This window comes from Neltuma alba, unplaced genomic scaffold, assembly GCF_004799145.2.
Source record: "Neltuma alba isolate B1F8T4 unplaced genomic scaffold, ASM479914v2 tig00011126_pilon, whole genome shotgun sequence".
NCBI lineage: Eukaryota > Viridiplantae > Streptophyta > Magnoliopsida > Fabales > Fabaceae > Neltuma > Neltuma alba.
Genome location: NW_021635862.1, coordinates 127,338 through 148,491, shown reverse-complemented (window position 1 = coordinate 148,491; position 21,154 = coordinate 127,338). Strand labels below are relative to the sequence as shown.

Sequence of the window (21,154 nt, the reverse complement as noted above, 5' to 3'; positions counted from 1 at the left end):
GAATCCCTGCTCTTTTTTTTTTTTTTTGGCCTCCTACTTGCTAATGTTTTTTATTTTTACTAATTTGAAAGTTTCTATAATTGGAAAAAAAAATTTGGAAGATCCAAACTCTCAAATTGTGCATCCTTCCGTTTTGCCCTCTCATTCAGAGAAATTTTGGATTCCCAATGTAAATCAACGCATTAACAATGTAATTGTATGGTTGGTCCAAGGAAAAATATATGAACTTTATGAAATCGTACGCTCTTCCCTCTATAATACTCATCTGGTCCTATTTATAAGACATTTTCAGTATGTTTCATACATACCAAGAAAAACCTTGAGCTTTATTAACTCATTTAAAATTTAATAACTTTTCAACTTTATTCCTATTTAATATACATTATACCTTATGTAAACAAAGCCAACATAACAATAGATGAGGGATAAAATTGTACATTCATACAAAAAAATTCTCTCACTGACCTATAAATATAACAAAAAAACATTCTCTCTCTGCCTTATAAATAGGATCAGAGTAATAATTACTCTCTCCGGTTCATTCTCTTTGTTTTTTAAGACTATTACATTCAGATTCAAAGACATAATAGTGTACAGATATAATACACTTTACCAAATTTACCCTTAACACTATGCTTCTAAAAACATTATTTTACTCCCAAGAGTAAAGGAGGAAAAGTCATTACTTAGAAGCACTTAAATTAATATCAATTTTATATAAATTAATGAAATTAGTTAAAATTCATTATTCTTATATACCTTCTATAAAAGTCATTACTTAGAGGGGTTTCATTAGATAAAAAAATTTTATAGTTAGTTAAGAATGCGTCAAAAACTTAATAATTTAAACAAACTATATTGTAATAATTAACAATGACTGCACAATATAAGTGACTTCCAGTAATGGTATAGTTCAAAATATAAGTCACTTAAAGAGTAATTAATGTTTATTTATTAAATTTGTTCCCACAGTTAATATTTAAGTGTAACTTTTTGTATTTTTCTCTCTCCTTTATAACCCTATTTAATATGGATAAAGTTAAGAAAAAATTAATTTAAGGCAAATTTAATAAGTTAACGTTTTTTTAATTATAATAAATTAGTTAACATGATTTAGATTGTGAGATGTGAATCGAATGGAGCACTATAATGAGAGTAATGAGAGGGAGGGAGTGGTGTCTAGGAATTGACAGTGAGGTAGTATTTTGATATAAAACCCGGTTCGGAACCTCTTCTCTTTCCATCATCTTCCCTTCTTTTTTTTTTTTCCAACCAGTAAATTAATACTTTAACTGTTCAGATTTAAATTTTTTAAAAAATATTTTTATAAATAGTTTATAAAAATTAAAATCTCAACCGTTGAAATATATTAATCTAATGGTTAGAAAAGAAAGAAAAAAGAAGAGAATAACAAAGAAAGATGAAAGGTTTTGAACAGTATAAAACCAAGGATGATGAAAATAATGAAGGTTAAGGGAAATACACGTGGCGGGAGCAACGGCGGCAGCCGGCGCTGAGCAGTTGAGGGTGGGGGAGACAAAACCCCTCTTCAAAGGAACAGTGTAGCGCACTACCTCCTCACTTTACCTCCTAATCCCATCTTCTTTCATTTGTTTAAATTATCTCTCCATCATTTCTCATTGTATCCCATAATTTTCATTTTCTAAATTATATATTAAATTTCATTCAACATACTATATCAGATTTGCCTATTTAATGTTCACCTTATGAATGTCTCGACAATATATATGATCAATGCGGTACTGGTAGGTGACCAATAATAAATCTACGTACACTAATATTTCATAGTGGCATGGTACACCATAATGTACGAGAAATTTCTGTTAAGTTATGTTAAAAACATTGCTTCAACTTTTAAAATCTGTGATATTTCTAAAACATATCACCGATTTTCAATAATTTCAAAAATGTTAAAAATTTACTTTTTGTAACTAAGATTACTGATATAGTATTATAAGCCTCCTGTGGACATATATGTATGTATGTTTGCATGTGCGTGTGTTTGTGAGCGTACAGGGTTAAAATAATGAATAATTTTATGGCAACAAATTTATAATTATAGGTATACTAAGATAGGAACTCAATGAAATTTGTTACAGCCAAATATAAATTTTAATTAAAAGATTTCAATTACATTTATTACAATAAAAAACTATAAGGAGGAAAAATAATTTAACTAGATGTTTTTAAAATATGTTTATATACAAATTACAAGTGCACAGGAAGAATTAAAATGCCTACCTATTAAAATGTGGTAATCAAATATGAAATGTATGCTCATATGCAACTGTGAATAAAAGGAAGGGTCAAATGCCATTTTTACTCTAAAAGTATTTGTGAAATAATGCCGGCAAGAAAAATTTGCGAAGTAACAGTGAGTGTTTGGAATTTCTTTTTAACTCAGTATCATTTACAAAGAGTTTTTTTTTTTTTAAAAAAAGAGCAATGTCGGCCTGATCATATTAGTTTTTAACCTAGTCAAGTTATTATTGGGTATTAAATGTGGACAATTCTCCTAATAAAATTTTAAATACTGATTCACTATGTTGTAAGGAACCAACTCCTTTCATTAGATTTAACTTTTATTGATATTAATTATTAAATGCAGTGCCCGTTTGTGCAAGTTCCTGGAAGCAAATAGAGATTCGATTTTCTTTGTTCACACTCACATGCGTAAATTAAATAGAATCTGAAATTTAGAGTAGTTTTATTACAATAAAATTGAGTTGCATGGAAAAGGCCTTTTTGCCATTTTAATTTCTGGGACCAAACTCTGCGAATAGTCGAACATGGGAGTGAGAACAACTGACACCAACTTTTAATTCTCCCACGTCCTACTCACTAAGTGTTGGAATAAATCTGAACCATGTTAAAAAAAAAGTTCATTTCAGTTTTTGGGGGAAAAAGGAAAGAAATAAAGATCTCTCACGAAACTTTCTTATGCATGAGGCTCTCACTTTTCCACATGAGATTAGTAAATTGAGATCCATGCGTGCTTATGATCAGATAGCATTTATTTTAGTCGAGAATTTTGCACAGACCAGCACGTGATGTGCTTCAACAGCCGTGAATCTTCATTCACAATCCATTCATTTGAAAATATGAATCCTGCCAAACCCCCCTATATTCAACTTAACATGTAGCTATATAGCCTTATCTTTTCTTCTTCATTTTTTTCTTTCCCTAAGTGGTGTTGCAGGTAATGGTCGTTTGTCACCAAAATATAATATATATGCAAAAGATAGGAGAACAAAAAATAAGCTTGACAAGAAATAAAGTTGCATTTAACTGGTGAAAGAAGAACAAAAGATGACTTTAATCGCCCTACCGAAATAAAAAGGAAAAAAATTACTCATGGATGAGAGGATTCTACTTGCTTTAGAATGGAAAGTGATGAAGGAGAATATAAACCAGAAAAGTATAGGAAGGCAAATCTTTCTTTTCATCACAAAGGAGGGAAAGTGGGGGAAAGAGAAGAAAAGAAAATGCCTGCGTAAATATAATGGGTTGCTTTTAAATTACTGCCTTTTCACTTTTTCTTGAGTTTCCTTTTATGGCAATATATTTATTTTAGCATCTTTTGTCAATTTATAAATAGAGGGGTTTAAAACTATTTCTTTTCCAATTTAACTTGTAAAAGCGTTTTCCTTTTCAAATATTTTGATTGCCTTCCCATCCCAAGTACTTAGCAAGAGATTTTAATTAAAGAGGAGGAAGCACGTGCCTTGCTGACTTGCTGACTGAGGTTAATAAGATCAGCATAATCCTACCTACCAAAATGATGATTCTCTATATATATCAACTTTCACTGTTAATTAAGTAATAATAACTTCTATTTATCTTACAAGTTACCCTGGGATATATAAAAGTGGAACCCATCATTTTACTTTTGTCACAAAGACTTTACTACAAACCAAACCAGAATGAAAAGTGGGACCGATTCAAACACATATAATATATATTGAGGGATATGATTAAACAGAAAGAGCCACATCATAATAGCCACAAAGACACACACACGCTTGATCTAATTATAAGGTATCATATTTTCTTGTTTCCTCAAGTGGCCAGTCTTGTGGTTGAAGACTACAAGCACACAGAGAGAGTAGAGACAGAAAGAAAACCAACATCTCTTGCTTGGAAGAGAAGCTTATTATATGAAGCTAGGGACAGTAAAAGATAGAGGAGATAAATACATGATTAATGTTGGGATTAATTATTTTAAGAGTCGCCATCCTGCTGCGAGAGATCGGATCAGACTAGACCTTGTTTTTTGGTTTTTGGTTTTTGGTTGGGGTTACATGGAAAAGCGAGCTGGGTTGTTTGATAATGAAGGTGTAACACAGAGATTAAGACGTCGCACACATGATAATAAAGCTTCCGACTTCTGAACCAAATGACCCTTCTTTTAAGAATAGGTCTGCCTTTCATTTGTTTAATTCTGTGTGTTCCTGGGATTTGATTTATTGCAAAAACATGGGCCTTCCTCACTTGTTTAGCGCTGCATCATCTGCCTTCTTCTTTTCAAAACTAAAATTCAAATAAAAGAAAAAAGCTGTATTTTCTTTTTCTTTTTCTTGTGTCGGTGAAAAGTGTTTTACATCGTATCGCCATTATATATCCTTCTTCAGATATATTCCAGGGTCAATAAACAATGAATGACAATTTGAAAAACTTTTATTGCACTGATCAAGCTATACATATTACTTCCAGATCTTATTAAATTTAATTGGGAATCGAAAAGATCGTCAAATGCTATTTTGTTGGGAAAATTATTGACGGACTCAGCAGAGATGAAAACGCAAAAATAAAATCTTTCTAGGCAGACTCAATCTATACCAAAATTTCGCAACAACACATGAACAGGTCGGTTAAGTTCATACAGTTATATTTTGTCTAACCCTACTATATAATTTCATCTGTTTTCTCCGTCTAAGCACACTCCGACATGTTTTATACATTAATATACGTGTATGAAGAATGGTTGAACTTCTCTCATTACTCACAGTTCATTTAACCTTTGTCAAAAAAAAAAAAACTTAGCACGCTTTATTTAATATTTATATAGAGAGTCCCTTCTTACTTTGAAATTATTTTTTTTCCACAAAAACCTGGAGTAATTAAGTATTCCGAAAGTGATAGTAAATCTTTCCTAACTTAGTAGTGAGTATATATTCACAATTTTGATCTATTTCCGGCTTCAATTCCATAGATGTCCCTCCACGAATGAACATGACATGTGTATGGTCATGTTACTATTGGAGTCTAAATATGAGAATTAAATAACTACTAATTTACAAAATAGAGGTTGGAAATTAAATAGCGAGTAATTCGTGAAAGCAAAGATGATTGTGGGGAGAGTAAAAGAGTAAAGGGGAGGAGAAGGCAGTTACGCGAAAATCAAAGGGGGCATGGAAATGCGTGGGGACAGCGGAGGATTTGGAAGAAGAAATTGAAGACGGGACGAAGGCACACATTAATGACAGATTCACAAGAATCCAACATGCCGCATCTAATCTCGGACTCCATGCCCACAATATTGACTTCATTCACTGATGAACCCCGATTGATTAATCCCTTAATTATTATTATTAGCATTTAATTAATGAAGAGAACGTGAGGGTGTGTGTGGTGAGGAAGGCAAGAAATGAAGGTGAGAAGGAACGACGACGTTCTAGGGAGTTTCACCTTAAAATAATGAAAATTAAAGAACAAGTTGGGGGGGGGGGGTTGTGATGTGGTTTGTCGAATATGGTGTTGTTTGGCTATTGAGGTTGGAGTGAGTGTCTGTATGTGGGAAAAGCTTCACTTGGCTCAATGGAACACAACACCCCCAGACCGAGAGAGCCATTTGCCTACATCACACTCGCACCCTGCGTTCTCCAATGTTACAACTCTCCACTTTTGTCTTTTCTCGGTTCAATTCCCTCCTGGTTTTCACACGCCTTGTTTGTTGTGACCATCCTCTTTTTTGGTATTCGGATCTCCAGCTTTCATTTCTCAACTTGCATTCCCCACCTAACTGTATAGTAACTCAAAAGTTACCATGCCCCACACACGCTCTCCAGCGAGGGAGTACACTAGAAATTATATGGATTCATTAAAATGAGGCTTGTATTATACTCCCTTCTGTCTTTTTCATAAGAACATGAAATTTAAATTATCTTGATGCTTTTTATAAGATCCCACTTGTGGTTCTAAACATTTGATGTGTTTTTGCTATTTTTACTTCTAATTAATTTTATATATTAATTGTATTAATTAAAAGTTTTACTGCATTCTCTTTCGTACTTTTCCTCTCTTACTTGCCTCTTATAGATAAGGGCATGCTTAAAAAAGAGTTTATTTCTTACATATTTATTTAAAAATTAAGATGTTTAAAACTAGCACAGGTATAGTTTTATGAAACATAACAAAAGTTGGGATAACTTGTTGGTTATATGAATGGTGATAAAAACTAGTGTAGGTATAACTTGTTAGTTACAAGGAAAAAAGAGTTTTTTTTTTTTTTTGCTATTCACAATTATTCTCCCATTAGAGATAATTTTGTTCGAGTCATTATCAGACATTAAATGCGAGCACTTCACCGAGATAGAGAGGATTTAATTGAAATTGTCGTTTACCACGTTACGAGGGATTAGCCTATTTTGCTAGATCCAAGTCACCCAACCCCTAGTGTATATACACAGGTTTTAAGAATACAATTTATTAGACGAGGTTTAAATATAATGTGTGCAACTGGGAAGTAAGGAAGAATGAGTGAAGAGGTGGGGAGGTAGGGTAAGAAATGAAAGAAAATAGGGAAACATGAAATGATAAAGTCACATGAGTGAATTTAATTATGCACACCACAGATATATGTGCACCAACCTCGTCACTGCCACTCCTCAAACCCACACCCATGTTTTACACTGTTTACTTGTTCCCACTCCCCCCTCATCATGTGACTCGCCATCACTCCCATTATTACCTCGACTTCCCATTTTCCTTCCCATATTATATAATATTAATTAATTCCCTACAAATTCTTAATTATATTCCCTATACGTCTTTGTTTCACATCGCTGAATGCTGTCTTTTATTCACAATGATTTACCGAGTAGCTAGTTCGAAGAATTCACTTCATTTAATCATAAATTCATATTGAGGGGAAAAAAAACATATGACCATGCGTGATTGAAGAATTTGACATAATAGATACAAACAATTTGACCCAATTTTTTTCCTTTTAAGTTATATGTGCGGGGTTTTGGAAAAAATTTCTTATAACGCAAGAAATAATGTTTATGCAATTGATTAAAGCTGTGTTTGTGTGTGTAGTTATGGTTGTGCTCCGCTATTTTTGTGTCGGAAAAATGCAACATCTCATGTGAGTAGTGCCTGATTCCGGCATCATCACCCCTTGGACATTGATCAGTAGTCTTTTGATAGACATCACCAAATATACTTATTATTCATGGAATGCACATTAAAATTACAAATCATCTATTTTTTTTTTTGGTAGGTATATACTTTCATTCTAAGAATAATAATAATAATAATTCAAGATTCAAATTGAATACTACTGTTTTAAAAGAATAATAATAATAATAATTCAAGATTCAAATTGAATACTACTGTTTTAAAATAGAACGAGTTGAGTCGAGAAAACATGGAAGCACATGTATCTGTGTACAAAGCGATGCTACATAAACCAAAACAGCCTTCCCCATCCAAATCGGCAAAAAGCAGTCCCTTGAATTTATGTGCAAATTTTATTCACTCTCTATTTTAATTTGTTGTTTTTTCCCCAAAATATATAATTCCTTAATTCTGAATAAGAAAGCCCAACCACCAATCATTGCGTGCCACATAACGACGCCTGTCTTAGCTGGACTGGGGAGGGCCAATCACGGCCACCATCACCCCCTTCCACTTGCGTCTTCTTCCAATTTATTTAATTTTCGTTATTTCTTAAAAATTCAGAGATACAACCAAAAGGCGTCGACCTCTTTGTTTTATGCATTGTTTTTGCATGCGATATTTCGCCAGGGCCGGTTCTGGGTCTGGCACATAATCTCTTGTTTCCAATTAATAAGCCGTTTCTTTTTTAATGTAAATTGGCAATATTAGGGTCAATATTTCCACAGTGAGTAGTGACGCCTGTGTCTGTGATAGCGGGCAGCAAAAATATCATTGGATACGGTTCAGTTTTGTACTTTTTTTTTATAAAAAAAATAAATAAATGTCTTGGTTTACACAAACCGGACAAGGAAAGGGCAGATTTGTATCTCGAATTTCAGCAACCTCCCCACTTGCTGGAGTCTTTTGCACAAGTGGCTAACGCCATATATAATTATATACTTTGACCTGTGTTATTAACCACCAAAATAAATAAATATACGCAATTCATACTCACCAATTCAATTAAAAGTGAGGCCAAATGACAGACAAGAAAATAACAAACGGTTTTTGGAAATAAATTAATTACAGGAACTTGTTGGCTTTGTTAATTTGTTGCTCGTGTGTATATATATATATATATATATATATTTAAAGAAAATCATGTATTCACGGAAAACGGCAAACAAAAATCAGAAGGATTTTTTTAAAAACAGTGAAATCCTAATTAGAAACGAACGAGGGCATATGCCTTATATTAATTAGTTCTGCATGTTTAATGGGGGGCTTTTTAATTCACATACGGGTTAATAATCGATGGTGTCCAGCCTATCATTTTGAGTGGTCCATCCTAATTAATGGAAGTGAATTGGGAATAAAAAGGAATAAAAACTAGTAGTCATATAGTATTTTGTTCCTTAAGAAATTTTTTTTGGGGTTAAAGTACAATTTTAACCCTAATCTTATTCTTCAGATAAAGTTTTGTCTTTGATTTTGTAATAGTGTAATTTTAACCATGATCTTTTTTTTAGATGTAATTTTGCCTCTTAAGGTCAGAATTGCATCCCAAGATCCGCGGCAAAATTGCACTGGAGAAAAAAAAGATCAAGAATAAAATTACACTTGAGAAATAAGATCAGAGCAAAATTATACTATTAAAAGATTAAAAACAAAATTAAGATCATGATCAAAATTACACTTTAACCTTTTTTTTTCCGGAAAATACTGTGAATATGGGAATTCTTAAAACGTGATTAATTTGTTGCGAGACAGAGAAGAGTTAGATGGGTGAAATAAGTAGCGGTGGTTAGTTTTGGTTAGCACGTAAAAGGAGAGGAGGAGGTCGATAAAGCAGCCGTACGTCGGATGGATGTGGGGCCCACGTGCTGCTGTGGAACCACTGGCCCGAGCAATGTGTGCGCCTCTGCGCTAGGCAACGTATCAACCTCCCTCAGGCACGCCACACTCTTCGTTCTTTATTTACTCTCTCACACGCGCTCCTCCAAAAAGCTCCCCTCCCTTTCTTTTTTTCCCCGTGCCCAAAATATTACGCGACTTCTAAAGCATATTTCTCTTTTCTCTTTGGAATCAAGGAAACCCTCCCCCCAAAAAAAAAAAATCTGTGGGAGAATAATTTTGACACTTGTTCGGAACAAATGAATATCACTATGTGATTGCAAAATTTGTCCTGTTGCCATATAAATGCTGATCATAAATAATCCTCCGCTGCACATTCTTGGAGCGTAATCACCGTATATAAAAACGTTGACATTCTTCCATTCCTTGATTTATAAGAAACAGTTCGCTTGCCTTCCATTTGAAAGGTTTCCTTCTTTTAGATTTATCATTGACTCCATGGCAAAAACCAAACATTCCCCCTGCCAATCACTTAATGCTTGTTTATTATTATTTAGCCCAGCAAATACTCAGTATTCTGATATGTACAACATTATGTTAAAAGGAAATAAATCCAACGTCATAATGCATCCGACTGGTAAAATGATTTTGAATCACAGCGATTCATTCCCCAAACGTTACTCTCGTCTTAATTATATCCTTTTTGGGAAAAAATATAATTTATATTCAAACGTTACTGATGTGGGTCAAAGCCGGTCCTCCCATTTGATTTTTTCCTGGCCATGCCCTATCATTGCTTTAAACCCAAGCAAAGCTCAATTTCCACAATAATGGATACTGCGGAGTCCTATTTCACTCGAGTGTTCGCCGTTTTCCAGCGTCGCTAGAGAGTGTGTGGCACGACTCCCTCCCGCGCGTACAGTAGGGGCATATCTCGATACATGTAACGGTGAACAGGGGGAAAAACCCAGAGACGTACAGAATCGAATTATAAATGGCGGCGAATTCTAGGTTGCCCGCCACGTTAGTTCTTAGCTGTAAAAAGTAAATATTATAAAAAAATCTGTTATTAAACGGAACCGCAAAATCCAAGTTTAAAATAGAAGCTCTTTTTTTTTTTTTTCCCGTCTTTAACCGCTAGAAAAAAAGAAAAATCAGTGGCCCACCATATGGCCACTGGCCAGCACAGCCTGAAGTGTTTCCGGAAATTGACATTATTACGGAATTACCCTTGACCTTCCCGCCTTAATCACTCGCGTTCGTCGGCAAATCTGGGGCATAAATCAGGGGAAAAGGTAAATTAGAATCAAAGATCCTTTTTTGGTTGGTCAAAACAATTTGACCGATTAATATTAAGTGTGACCGGGTATCTTGGGCCTCACGTGACCGGCATCGCAATGTTCGAGATATGATTACTCAGCACCGTTGATGCTTCTTACTCCATAGGTTCAGGGCTCCTCTGCGGGCCCCGGTTCGGCTACGTGTCAAGATCTCAAGGATGCGGCGGGACGTACCATTTTGCCACATCTTTCCCTCACACCCCTTGTAAATGGGGTGGGGGCTATGAAAAAATCTGAATGGTTCGTTATTTTTTCGCGGAAAAAAAAAACTAAAACTGATTTGCATCAAATTTAATTTCATAATTTTGAAGAAAAAGGGTAGTCTGATATCGCGAGCGTGCCTATCTCCGCTGTTTGATCCTATAAAACAGAGATTTCGGTGTTTCGGTCCCCTCAAAAGCTAAACTGTTGGTTCTTGGTTCTCCATTTGAGCTCTCTTTTCAAATTCAACCGGCACTCTCGCTGCTTAGCTTTGTTCTCCATTCCCACAGCCACACAGAGCGTCCAGGACCCCAGAATCTCCATCTTTTCGCCCCCCCGTCTATTCTCTTCGATTTTGAATCCCCTTATTCTTCTTCCAGGGCGCCAACATAGTTTTCCCTTTAGAAACTTCAAGGAAAGTGTCGCCGAGAATCGCTCAAGATTATCGGAATCCATCCCAATAATTCTCCTTCGGCTTCTCCTTTAAGCCCTATTGCTCTCACTCGGGTTTTTCGCTCCTCCAGCGGTTTCTTTCTCCGCCCCATCATGTTAAAAGCTCCTCTTTTCTCTTTATTCCAATCTCTTTCTCTTCGGTTCCCGTTTCTTCACTGACCCCCTCCCATTTCATTAATACTATCATTATTGCTTTTCTTCTTCCCATCCCCTCCCACCTTTGTGTGTCTTTTTGGCAGATTTATCAACAAAAGACCTTTGGAGTGCTCCTCTTAAAGTTTCAGTCTTCTTCTTCACGGTTCTATTTTATTCCAAAGGCCGGGTCTATTTGTTTCGCCCAGAATACGCTCTGCTTGGGATGGAAATCATGGAACAGAGTATCCTATGCAAATACACTGTCCACGAAAGTGTCACCAAGAAGTACACCAAGCCGGGTGCGGCCAACAAGGCTGCCGATGTTCACAGTCCCATAGAGCCCAGAGTGGTACGGATATCTGTCACCGATCCAGACGCCACTGACTCCTCCAGCGATGAGGAAGGAGAGTACTGCTTTAGTCGACAGAGAGTGAAGCGTTATGTGAACCAGGTTAACATCGAACCGAGCTGCAGGAGCTCGGTGACTTCCAATCCGCGGAAGAGGCCCGCAGGAGAAAGTCAAGCCTGCCGGCGGCCGGTTAAGGTTTCTTCTACAAATAACGGAAGGAAGTTCCGAGGAGTACGACAAAGACCTTGGGGGAAATGGGCGGCGGAGATTCGAGATCCCGCTCGTCGTGTACGCGTGTGGTTGGGCACCTTCGACACTGCAGAGGAAGCGGCTATGGTGTATGACAATGCAGCAATTAAGATACGTGGACCAGACGCGTTGACAAACTTCGTGACCCCGCCGCCGAGGGAGAAGCCGGAAGAAGCAGAAGTGGCGGTGAAGCCGGAAATGAATGTAGTGGTGAAGTCGGAAGCGTCGGGCTCCGGCTACGATTCCGGCGACGAATCACATCGTCTGCCATCTCCCACGTCAGTGCTGCAATTCAGAAGCAATTGCAGCGAAGAGACCGAACCGCAGAAGGCAAGCGAACCTGAAAAAGAGAGTGAGGCCGAGACGGAGACAGCCGAAGTGGAAGGTGTGTTTCGGGAGTGTGAAGGCGAAACGAGTATGCCAGATGAGAAGGTGGACTATTTCGGGTTCGACACGCAGAACGAGGATTACTTCGGGTTCGATATGCCAAATTGGGAGCAGGTGTTCGACTTCTCGACGCCAGAACCGGAATACTCATTAATGTTCGAAGAAAGCCCTCCGTTTCTGGGGGAGACGACGGCGATGTTACCGGAGGAAGATTTCAGAGTGGACGATATGATCGTGGGGGAGGCAGAGTTGGAGTTGGAGTTGGAGAAGTCATTCTCGCCGTCGACGCCGTGCCAAATGGACGATTACTTCCAAGACATACTGTCGGGTTCGGACCCTCTGGTGGTGCTGTGAGGGGGGTCACTCAGGGAGTGGAGTGTGAGTTCCGCGTATTGCCGCCGTCCCTCGCCACATTTTGCTCCGGTGGCAGCCATAAATATGAGCATTTTCAAATATTATATTTATTATTTGTCTCTGAAATCTCCGAGATAAATAGCAAACGGAGATAGTCGAGTGAAGTTTTGTTTAAGATTTGTATTTGACACTGTTGGTTGCTTAATAACTAGCCTATGTTGAGAGTGTAACATATTGTCCCCGCAACTATGAATCCAAAAATGTATTGAGTCGTTCCATATGAGTCTTCAATCTTTCACGACCATTCTCGTAATCGGATCGGGAGCGAAAGTGCCAGGTCGCAAAGAGCAGATTCTTTTTGTTTGTTTAATTTTGATGTCGATTAATGGTTAATTAGTACTAATAATTCTTCGAAAGAAGATAACAGGAATGGAGAGCGTGGAAGGGGAAGGCGGTGATTGCGGTGGTAGGCGGGAGGGAGGTGTGAAGGGGAGGGTGCCTTTTTCTGGGGTATTGATGATGAGAGTGGTGGCCGCAAAGCAGCCGTATAAAGGAAAAGGCGAAGGGGATGAGGAGTTGTCGGGACTCCTGCTCATTCCCACCTTTTTTTCACCTCCACGTTGTACCAAACTCATTTCTGTGTAAAAACTTCCGCAGGAGCGTTTCGTGTTGTGTTTGACTTTTGAATTTAATTGGCCGGAGCCGGCAGCCCCCCTAAAATGATTCCCGGAGAAAAAGGAAGGAAATAAAGTTAGCAAGTCAAATTGAAGGAATCATATATAGTTCGGGCGTGAATGAATGATGGGTGCCAGATTTCTTCCAATTCGCTCTCTCACGAGACAGACGTGACACGAAACGGGATTGAGTCCCGAACGTGGAGGCCCGGCCGCCCAACCAAGGCCGTTTCAATTCAAAAAGGCAAAAAATAAAAAAGAAATACGGGAAATGTCTTGATAGAATGAAGAGGTGAGGTCCCATGACAAGGATGGAGTACTCGTGCAATACTTTAATTGAGAAAATAGGCAGCACTCGGACACAGTGTGCGCACAAGACAAAACGGGAAGCTTGGCACGGACACAAATTCAAGATTCCTATTGTTTTCCCTCCCCTCCATCTCTCTCCTTTAATCGTCGCTGCCCTTTTTAAGTGTATTTCTTGAAATATATTCAATCGACGAATGTGTAGATGTAGTAGGATGCATAGATGGGGAATGTACAAGAAAAGAATAAAATAGTAGAGTATTATATGGGGGAGACGAAATGGGAAGAGAAAATGAAAGCAACGGAAGAAGAATTGGTTGAGTATGATTCACTCCACGGAAATGAAGATGGGAGGGCGGGGTTGCAAAGTGAATGATTATGATTGTGTCCGAAGCAATGTACATTTTCGGGGCCATAGGCATACCTGCCGTTCCCATATGTTAGAAATGAGGCAGCCATAATGAGAGTCACGCGCCCCTCACAATCCCAGAATCAGTCTGCCATTATGATTTTGAATTGACATGCTCCCACATTCTTCTCTCACTCCCTTGTTCAGTCACATCTCTCCATCTCCATGTTCCTCCCCTCGGCCATGCATGGGCTCCATTCTGAGGCTGTCAAAAACTCAGGCGGCAGCCTAATCCCAAGCTTTTTTCCCACTTCCTCTGCCGCCCCGCCTCCTCCCATTATTCCTTTCTAGATACCAATATATCATCACTCTCCTCACTCCTCTTCCTCTCACAGTATTCTCCTCTTCATTCTTCTTCCTCAACTCCCTCTCTCTATTCTTCTCCAATTTTTATTCCACCGTGTTTAACACCACTTAATAAGAATTGCCGCTGCGAATCTTAACAGCACAGTGAATATGACTAAACTGAATGATCAATTGTGTATTTTTATGGTTAACAAGATATTTTGATAGTATCAGTGGTACTTTAAGGGAAAAGGCGTGTCATCATTCCGGAATCGTCCTTTTATTTTATTTTAATTTTTTCATTCGGAGAGGGAAATCTTCAGGAGTCTCCCGAATCCACCAACCACGAGAAGAAGAAGGGAAAGGGAAAAAAACTGATGATGAAGAGGGAAAAAGACAGGGTCCGGCGGGGGCAAAAGAGAAAATGACAACCACATTATTCCGCCACCATAATTCCCAGTCTATTGTCCATCAATATGAATTCTCAGCTGGCAACCTGAATCCCCATTATATGTATTTCTTTTGTCTTTTTTATGCCGATCAAACCCCACAACGTGCCTCTGCAATATTCCTTGTACCTCAAATACTGTATCTGCCTTCGTATGCACGCCGTATGTATACGTATGTGGATTAATGCGGCTCGGCGGAAGAGTGGTGCTGGAATTAAATGATGTCGTTTTGAAGCCATTACTGCAGGGGCGTACAGCTTACCAACTCTGCCTGGATTGCAACTAAACAAGTGCTTCATTTATATTTGAAGTTCGTTTTCACTTATTTTTGTGGCACCTCACCTGATGGGGTTTCCGCTTTCAAATTCATAATTCATAAATAAATAAAACTCATCAGCTGTGGAATTATTAACTGTGTGCTCGCTCGCCCTACTGCCAGCCTTCTGTGCGGTACTACTTCGTATCTAAACCCTGCTGCCACCTTCCCAGCATTCAAATGCCTCACCTAATGCCTTCTTCTTCATTCATGCAAGTGCTGTGTCGGTTTTGTATTCCTATTATTTACTATCTTTTCTTGGTTTGGCTTTAAATACCATCTTTGTGCCTATTTTTTATTCTCAATTCTGCAACTTTTAAGTCAGTGGCATGTAAGAAAGTTGCAGGGACATAATAATACGGCTATAGAAATTGAAAGCAAGCTGCTGCCGAATCATTTTTTAATTTTTAAAACATTTTAACTAATCAATATATCAATATAAAAGTATAATACAATGAGTACGTAAAATTATTTTTTAACATTTTAGTGTGTCCTTTTTTTAAAAAAAATGCATACCCCTTTGCGATGTGCATACATAGAATTGATTTACTTTGTTTTCTTAACAATTGATTTGTTTTTCTCAACTTTGTGTTGTTATGAAACGAATTAAGAATCCCTGTACGTTTATATGGGGTTCAAGCTGGTTATTACATGAAATTTTAACAAAATATTGCATCAAATCATAAAATAATAAAATGTAGCAAATAAATGAACATGATAAATGATCAATTACAAAATATATTACTAATATATAAGACACATGAGATCATAAATAGTTTTTAAAATATTAATAAAAACCAGAATGTTGAAAATTTTAAACGTTAGGAAAATAATGACAAAATTAGTTGTGCGGAGTCAAAGTTGAGAATATCATAATTATGAGCTCTTTTTTTTTTTTTTGGTTGTGTATGTTCTAATATATAGTACAGCAAAGGACCTGAAAATCTCATTTTCAAAAAATTCAAATGAATAAAAAAAAAAAAACCATCCCTGTGAATATGACATAAAATTTCAGGAAGCAGCTCCAAAAGGCACACTGTTCATGATGAAGCAGCAGGCATGGCTAGGAGGAAGGACATGTTTGAAATGATAGTTTCATGATTGTAAGGAGTCCCATGAATTTAAAAACATTATCCTGTGATGCAACCTATTTCACTATAAAAATATCTTCCTGCCCATAAATTTCTTTTTTAATGTCAAACTTTCATGATATCTGCTTTCACGTGAGATATAATTAAATTTAGACTTCCTTCGATTCACTCTGCATCATCACCCACATCTCCAAGCACTACTGTTTATATATAGTTGTGTTACTTTCACTGTACCAGTCGGGGGTGGAGGGGCAATTATGGCCTCTGGTCGATCACTTTTAGAAAGTATGCATAAAAAGCTTAAAGGACCTGACATTTTTAGATAGTTTATTAAATTCTAGCCTATGCGACTTGCCAATAGTCCATAAGGTCATGGATAGAACCCCAACAAGGTCACCTTGTAATCTGATAGTGCTTCAGTTATTCTGTCATTCTACAGGCACAGGTATATATATATATATATATATATATATATAAGCAATTAATAATTAACAAATTAATAAACAAATAAATAGCTTATAACCATACAACCGAACTGGTGAAAGCAATGAAAGGACAGATTCTAGAGACTGATTGATCTGAGAGTCACTTTCAGTTCCGTAATGGGTTTTTCATTATGCAGACAACGATGGAGTTGGATCTGATAATGTGGGTACGAATGAGGAAGAGAGGTGTCGATAGGGAAGCGGCCACTCAGAAGAGAGGAAAGTGGCCATATAATGGGAATTATGAAACAGAAATCGTTTTGAATGATACGAAGCGAAAGTGGATGGAGCACTGCTGGCAGCATTGGCAAAAGCTGGCCTGGCATGATGTTATATGGCCAAAGCTTGCCAAGGACAAAGGAGCCTCAGATTGTACTGTGCCGTGCGTACAGGTTTGAGCTGTTTTCTGTGCAGAAAGAAGTAGGAATGTGGCTGATCAGTGTGAACGAATGATGTCAGATTCACGAGTTGCAATAGGCCTTGTCCTTGACTCACACATAGCATGATATGTTATAAGAACAGTATTAAAGTGGGCCATGTGCGTATTTACACATGAGAGTGATTAATGTTAGTATGAGATTACAAGAGGGGATCCAAAATATAGTGATGATATATGATTCTAGGGTCGTATGTTCTACAATCAAAGGGAGGAGATGAAGAAAATGATAGATAGAGGTGAAGAAGGGACAGTATTTTGGTGGGGAAAATGCGGTGATAGTGGGCATGTGCTGGGGATTTCTTCACTTTGTGGTGCCGACGGGGGCCAACACAGGACTTGAATGAAGTCACTTCGACTTCACACATGACGGGTTCCATTTAAAAAGGGAACAGAGGTTTGGGTGATATTGAATTACCACACATTATTAGCTCACGTTCTGCTTAGGGTCTACTATCCATGTAGAATTCAAATAAACTTGGAAAATGGGAAGATGGTAAACTTTTTGAAATGGAGGAGATACAAGTCATGTTGCAATGGAACGAGGGGGGGGGGGAGAGAGAGAGGGGAAGTTAGGTGAGGAATTGAAGAAATGTGGGAGGCTTTTGGGGAACAGAGTTAGAGGCAACTTGGTACGCTCGCGGCCTACCAGCCTACCTCTCTATATTGCATTGGTGGCCACCAGAATTTCTCATGCAACCACTGCTATGGTCAACTCCATCAGTGCTTTCTTCCATTTAACTCCTGCTTTTCTACCGCTCTCCTCTCATTTATAACCTTAAAGTATCCCACTGGATCTTACACTTAATATCGAAGGTAGTATAAGATATGCCATTAATTTTTTTATTATTAATTAGTTTCACCTTTTGCCACATCATGAAATTACCTTTTTTTTAAATATAAAAAATACAGTTCAAAGGCTTTTTTAATTTCAACGAAATATATTAGAAATTCAGAACGTAGGAGTGGAAATTCCCCATTTCTAATAATTCAACTCTAGATTACTAAAGGAGTATTTGGATAAAAACCAAACCATAATTTTAAAAATACTTTAATCATATAAAAATTAAATATGTAAAATAATCTACCTCATTTTACAAAAAACGTATTTTTTAAAAATACTTTTGGGTGTTCCTTTTTTTTTTTTCCTACAATATAAATATTTTCCTATTGAAAGTAATCCTATTTGAGACACTGTCAAACACTAAATGTGGTACCTCTTCCAACAGAATTCGAATCTTAATTCGTTACTTTGTGAGAGACTAGCCCTTTTTGCTAGATCTAATCCCGTTGATTTACTTTTGGGTGTTCCTCAATACTCCCAAAGAAGTCAAGGCCCATACAATTGGACGCATGCTATTGGGCCGTCTTAAGTAACAATGGGCCCCACTCCATTCCTCTCCCCACTTCGCCCCACTTGTAGGCTCCGCTCCTCCAAGCTTTTCTTTCGTTCCTTTCCTCCTCCGAATTTAGAAAAAAAAAGAAGAAGAAGAAACAAAATATTTGTCAAGCCTAAATTAGCCACCTCCCCCCCCGGGCCCCAAAAAAATATTCCTGGGTCCCGCGAAAGCTGAAAAACACATCTTTAATTTATTATCTAATATTATTTCACAGCCTTTATTTGAGAAAAAAAAATTAACGGAAGAATCTGCCTCCCATGCCTTCACTTCAAAGTTTTTTTTTATTTGTGTGTGTGGGTTCGGTTAAATAATACTGTTTGTCAGAAAAAATGGAAGGAAAGTGAAAGATAGTGAGGAGGAAAAAGGAGATCACGTGAAACACGCATGGCAATTGTGAGGATGCAAATTGTATGTATGTTGTGAGTGTGAAAGGAGTACGTGGGAAATGGGAATGATGAGGAAGCGTCACGGCGCGTTTCAACGGAACGCGCGTCGTGATCCCCTGCGGAGAGCCCCACAGTGAGGCCTCACCCGCCGACACAAGTCCAACCGCCCCATTTCTTTCAAAACCCCTCCATTTCCCTCGCTACAATTATACCATGTATCATGCGTCCCCATTTCATTATCTTCATACATATTCTCACACACACACACCTTGTTGAAAAGTCAGGGCAAAGATTATAATTTCATCACGTGATTGGTCGTAATTTCACAACGCATGGATTATAGCTATAAACCCAAAAAAAATAATTGAGAGTAATCCTCATTTGACTCTAAACCACCACAACCACGTATATATATTCAAAACGGGGCCCTTTAATTTGGTGAGTAGCCCCGCGCATCGTGTTTCGCGTAGTAAAGGCAGAGGCAGAACAAGGATCCAAATTCTCATGAACAGGGGATGGAACAGGACGGCGTCCAAAATATATGAATAACTAATTTGCAATGCTGTTTATTGTCAGGTAGTGAGAAAATGAGCACGAGACCCGATGCTTTCTTGCATGCAGACAGGCCGAAGCAATGGAGACTTGGAGAGATTTGATGTCGATGTCGTACGTTCTCTTTGACTATCTCATTACATGTTTTCAAACACGATGAATGTACATATAACTAATTTGTATTAAAAATGTTTTCCCGTTTACTATGTCGGGAGTTGAACGTGGTCGGGCCGTCCCTATATATATAAAAAGAAGCATTGGAGTTTGAATCTACAACTAATTAAGTTGATGGGGTAAAAGATCTTTGCAAGTTGACCTATCTTTATGAACCTGACAGCTTCCATCTGGACACAATATATCTTTTCAGGGCCCTCGGGAGATCATTAAATTAAAGTGTGACAGGGGAAAAAGTTTGTTAATTGGCGAAGGGAAAAAGGAACAGCGGAATTGGACATTGGAGAATGGCAAGGAAAAGTTGGACAGTAAAGGGAGGCTGTGTTTTCTGGCTGTCCATCACACCTGAGTGCGTAGTTCTGTAGATAACGTGTGTTTGTTTTTGCTCGTTAATTTCAGGCGATTAATGCATCCAATGAGAAGTCAAAGTAAGTGTTTAGACGAAGGTGAATTATCACGAGTGCTAATTATGGCTTCAAACTTCTAATGCTGCTTTATTTCGTTGTTTACGCCTTTTTTTCTTGATGATTAAATCTGCAAAGCAAGGGGGTCAAAAAGTTGCCAGGAAATCATATGCACATAGCAACAAAAACTTTCCGACATTTCTTTCGTTTTGACATTTCTCCTCCAATCGCGTATTGACTAAAGATCGATGACCGATGATGATCGATCCACACTCGGGGGAAATCCCGATGTGAAACCGTTGCGATATCATTGAGCTTGGAGTCACAACAGTTCGATCCATTCTCATGCACAGAGCCATCATTTCCATTCGAAAAATTCAGCATCATCAATGTTCTAATTCTGCAGAAAGGGGTCTTCTTTTTCAAGCCTCTCGAAATTCGAAACGGCAGAGGGGAGGGGGTCTTTCATATCGTTCTTGGTGACAAATGGTAAATTATAATACACGGATATAACGCAACCGAGCATTCCACTTTGTTGGACAAAATTGCATTCTCCACCAGAGACTTCATCAGCCTTCACGAATTATAAAAATGCATATATTTTCAGGTACGGATGGACTACGAGAAGATGGCCATTGTTGGTATTGCTTAACTCATTTATTCCGATACTTTTTTTTTTTTTGGGTTGCTTTCTTTTGGTTTGATTGGTGGAAGGGGGATGACACCACTTTATTTTTTTGGGGTTGCAGGGGACAGCACCACATTAGGGACAATCTCTCGGCGGCCGCTAAAGCTCAATCAGAGTAAAGGTCCATTCATTTAATGGGCCAAAGTATGACGGACTTCGAGCAATAGGGGACGATATTGGGCCCCCAAAAACATCAATGACGTGCTAACGGCTTTTTATCAAAAACCCGACAATTGGATACAGACAGTCCCAGAAGGTATATAACCCACATGCGTGTAATGAAGTTTTCAGCAACGGGATTAGTCCAAATGGTAAGCAGCTTAGTATTGTTTAAAGGAGATTTCGAATTCGAGCCTTAGCGTATGTAAAATCT

The 21,154-nt window shown here is 37.8% G+C and overlaps 1 protein-coding gene across 3 annotated transcripts; it reads left to right on the top strand.

Annotated features, from left to right (window-relative positions):
* The first annotated feature begins 11,016 nt into the window (after positions 1-11,016).
* LOC114761583 (ethylene-responsive transcription factor CRF4-like) lies at positions 11,017-13,002 on the top strand. 3 transcript variants are annotated; one of them, XM_028950989.1, is made up of 2 exons: positions 11,017-12,146; positions 12,174-13,002. In XM_028950989.1, the coding sequence occupies exons 1-2, from the start codon at positions 11,611-11,613 to the stop codon at positions 12,724-12,726; spliced, it is 1,089 nt and encodes a 362-aa protein (XP_028806822.1). In that variant the 5' UTR covers positions 11,017-11,610; the 3' UTR covers positions 12,727-13,002. The 3 variants fall into 3 exon arrangements, with proteins under 3 accessions (XP_028806822.1, XP_028806823.1, XP_028806821.1); XM_028950990.1 differs by having other exon boundaries at positions 11,017-12,156; positions 12,184-13,002; XM_028950988.1 differs by having other exon boundaries at positions 11,017-13,002.
* Positions 13,003-21,154: the final 8,152 nt, after the last annotated feature.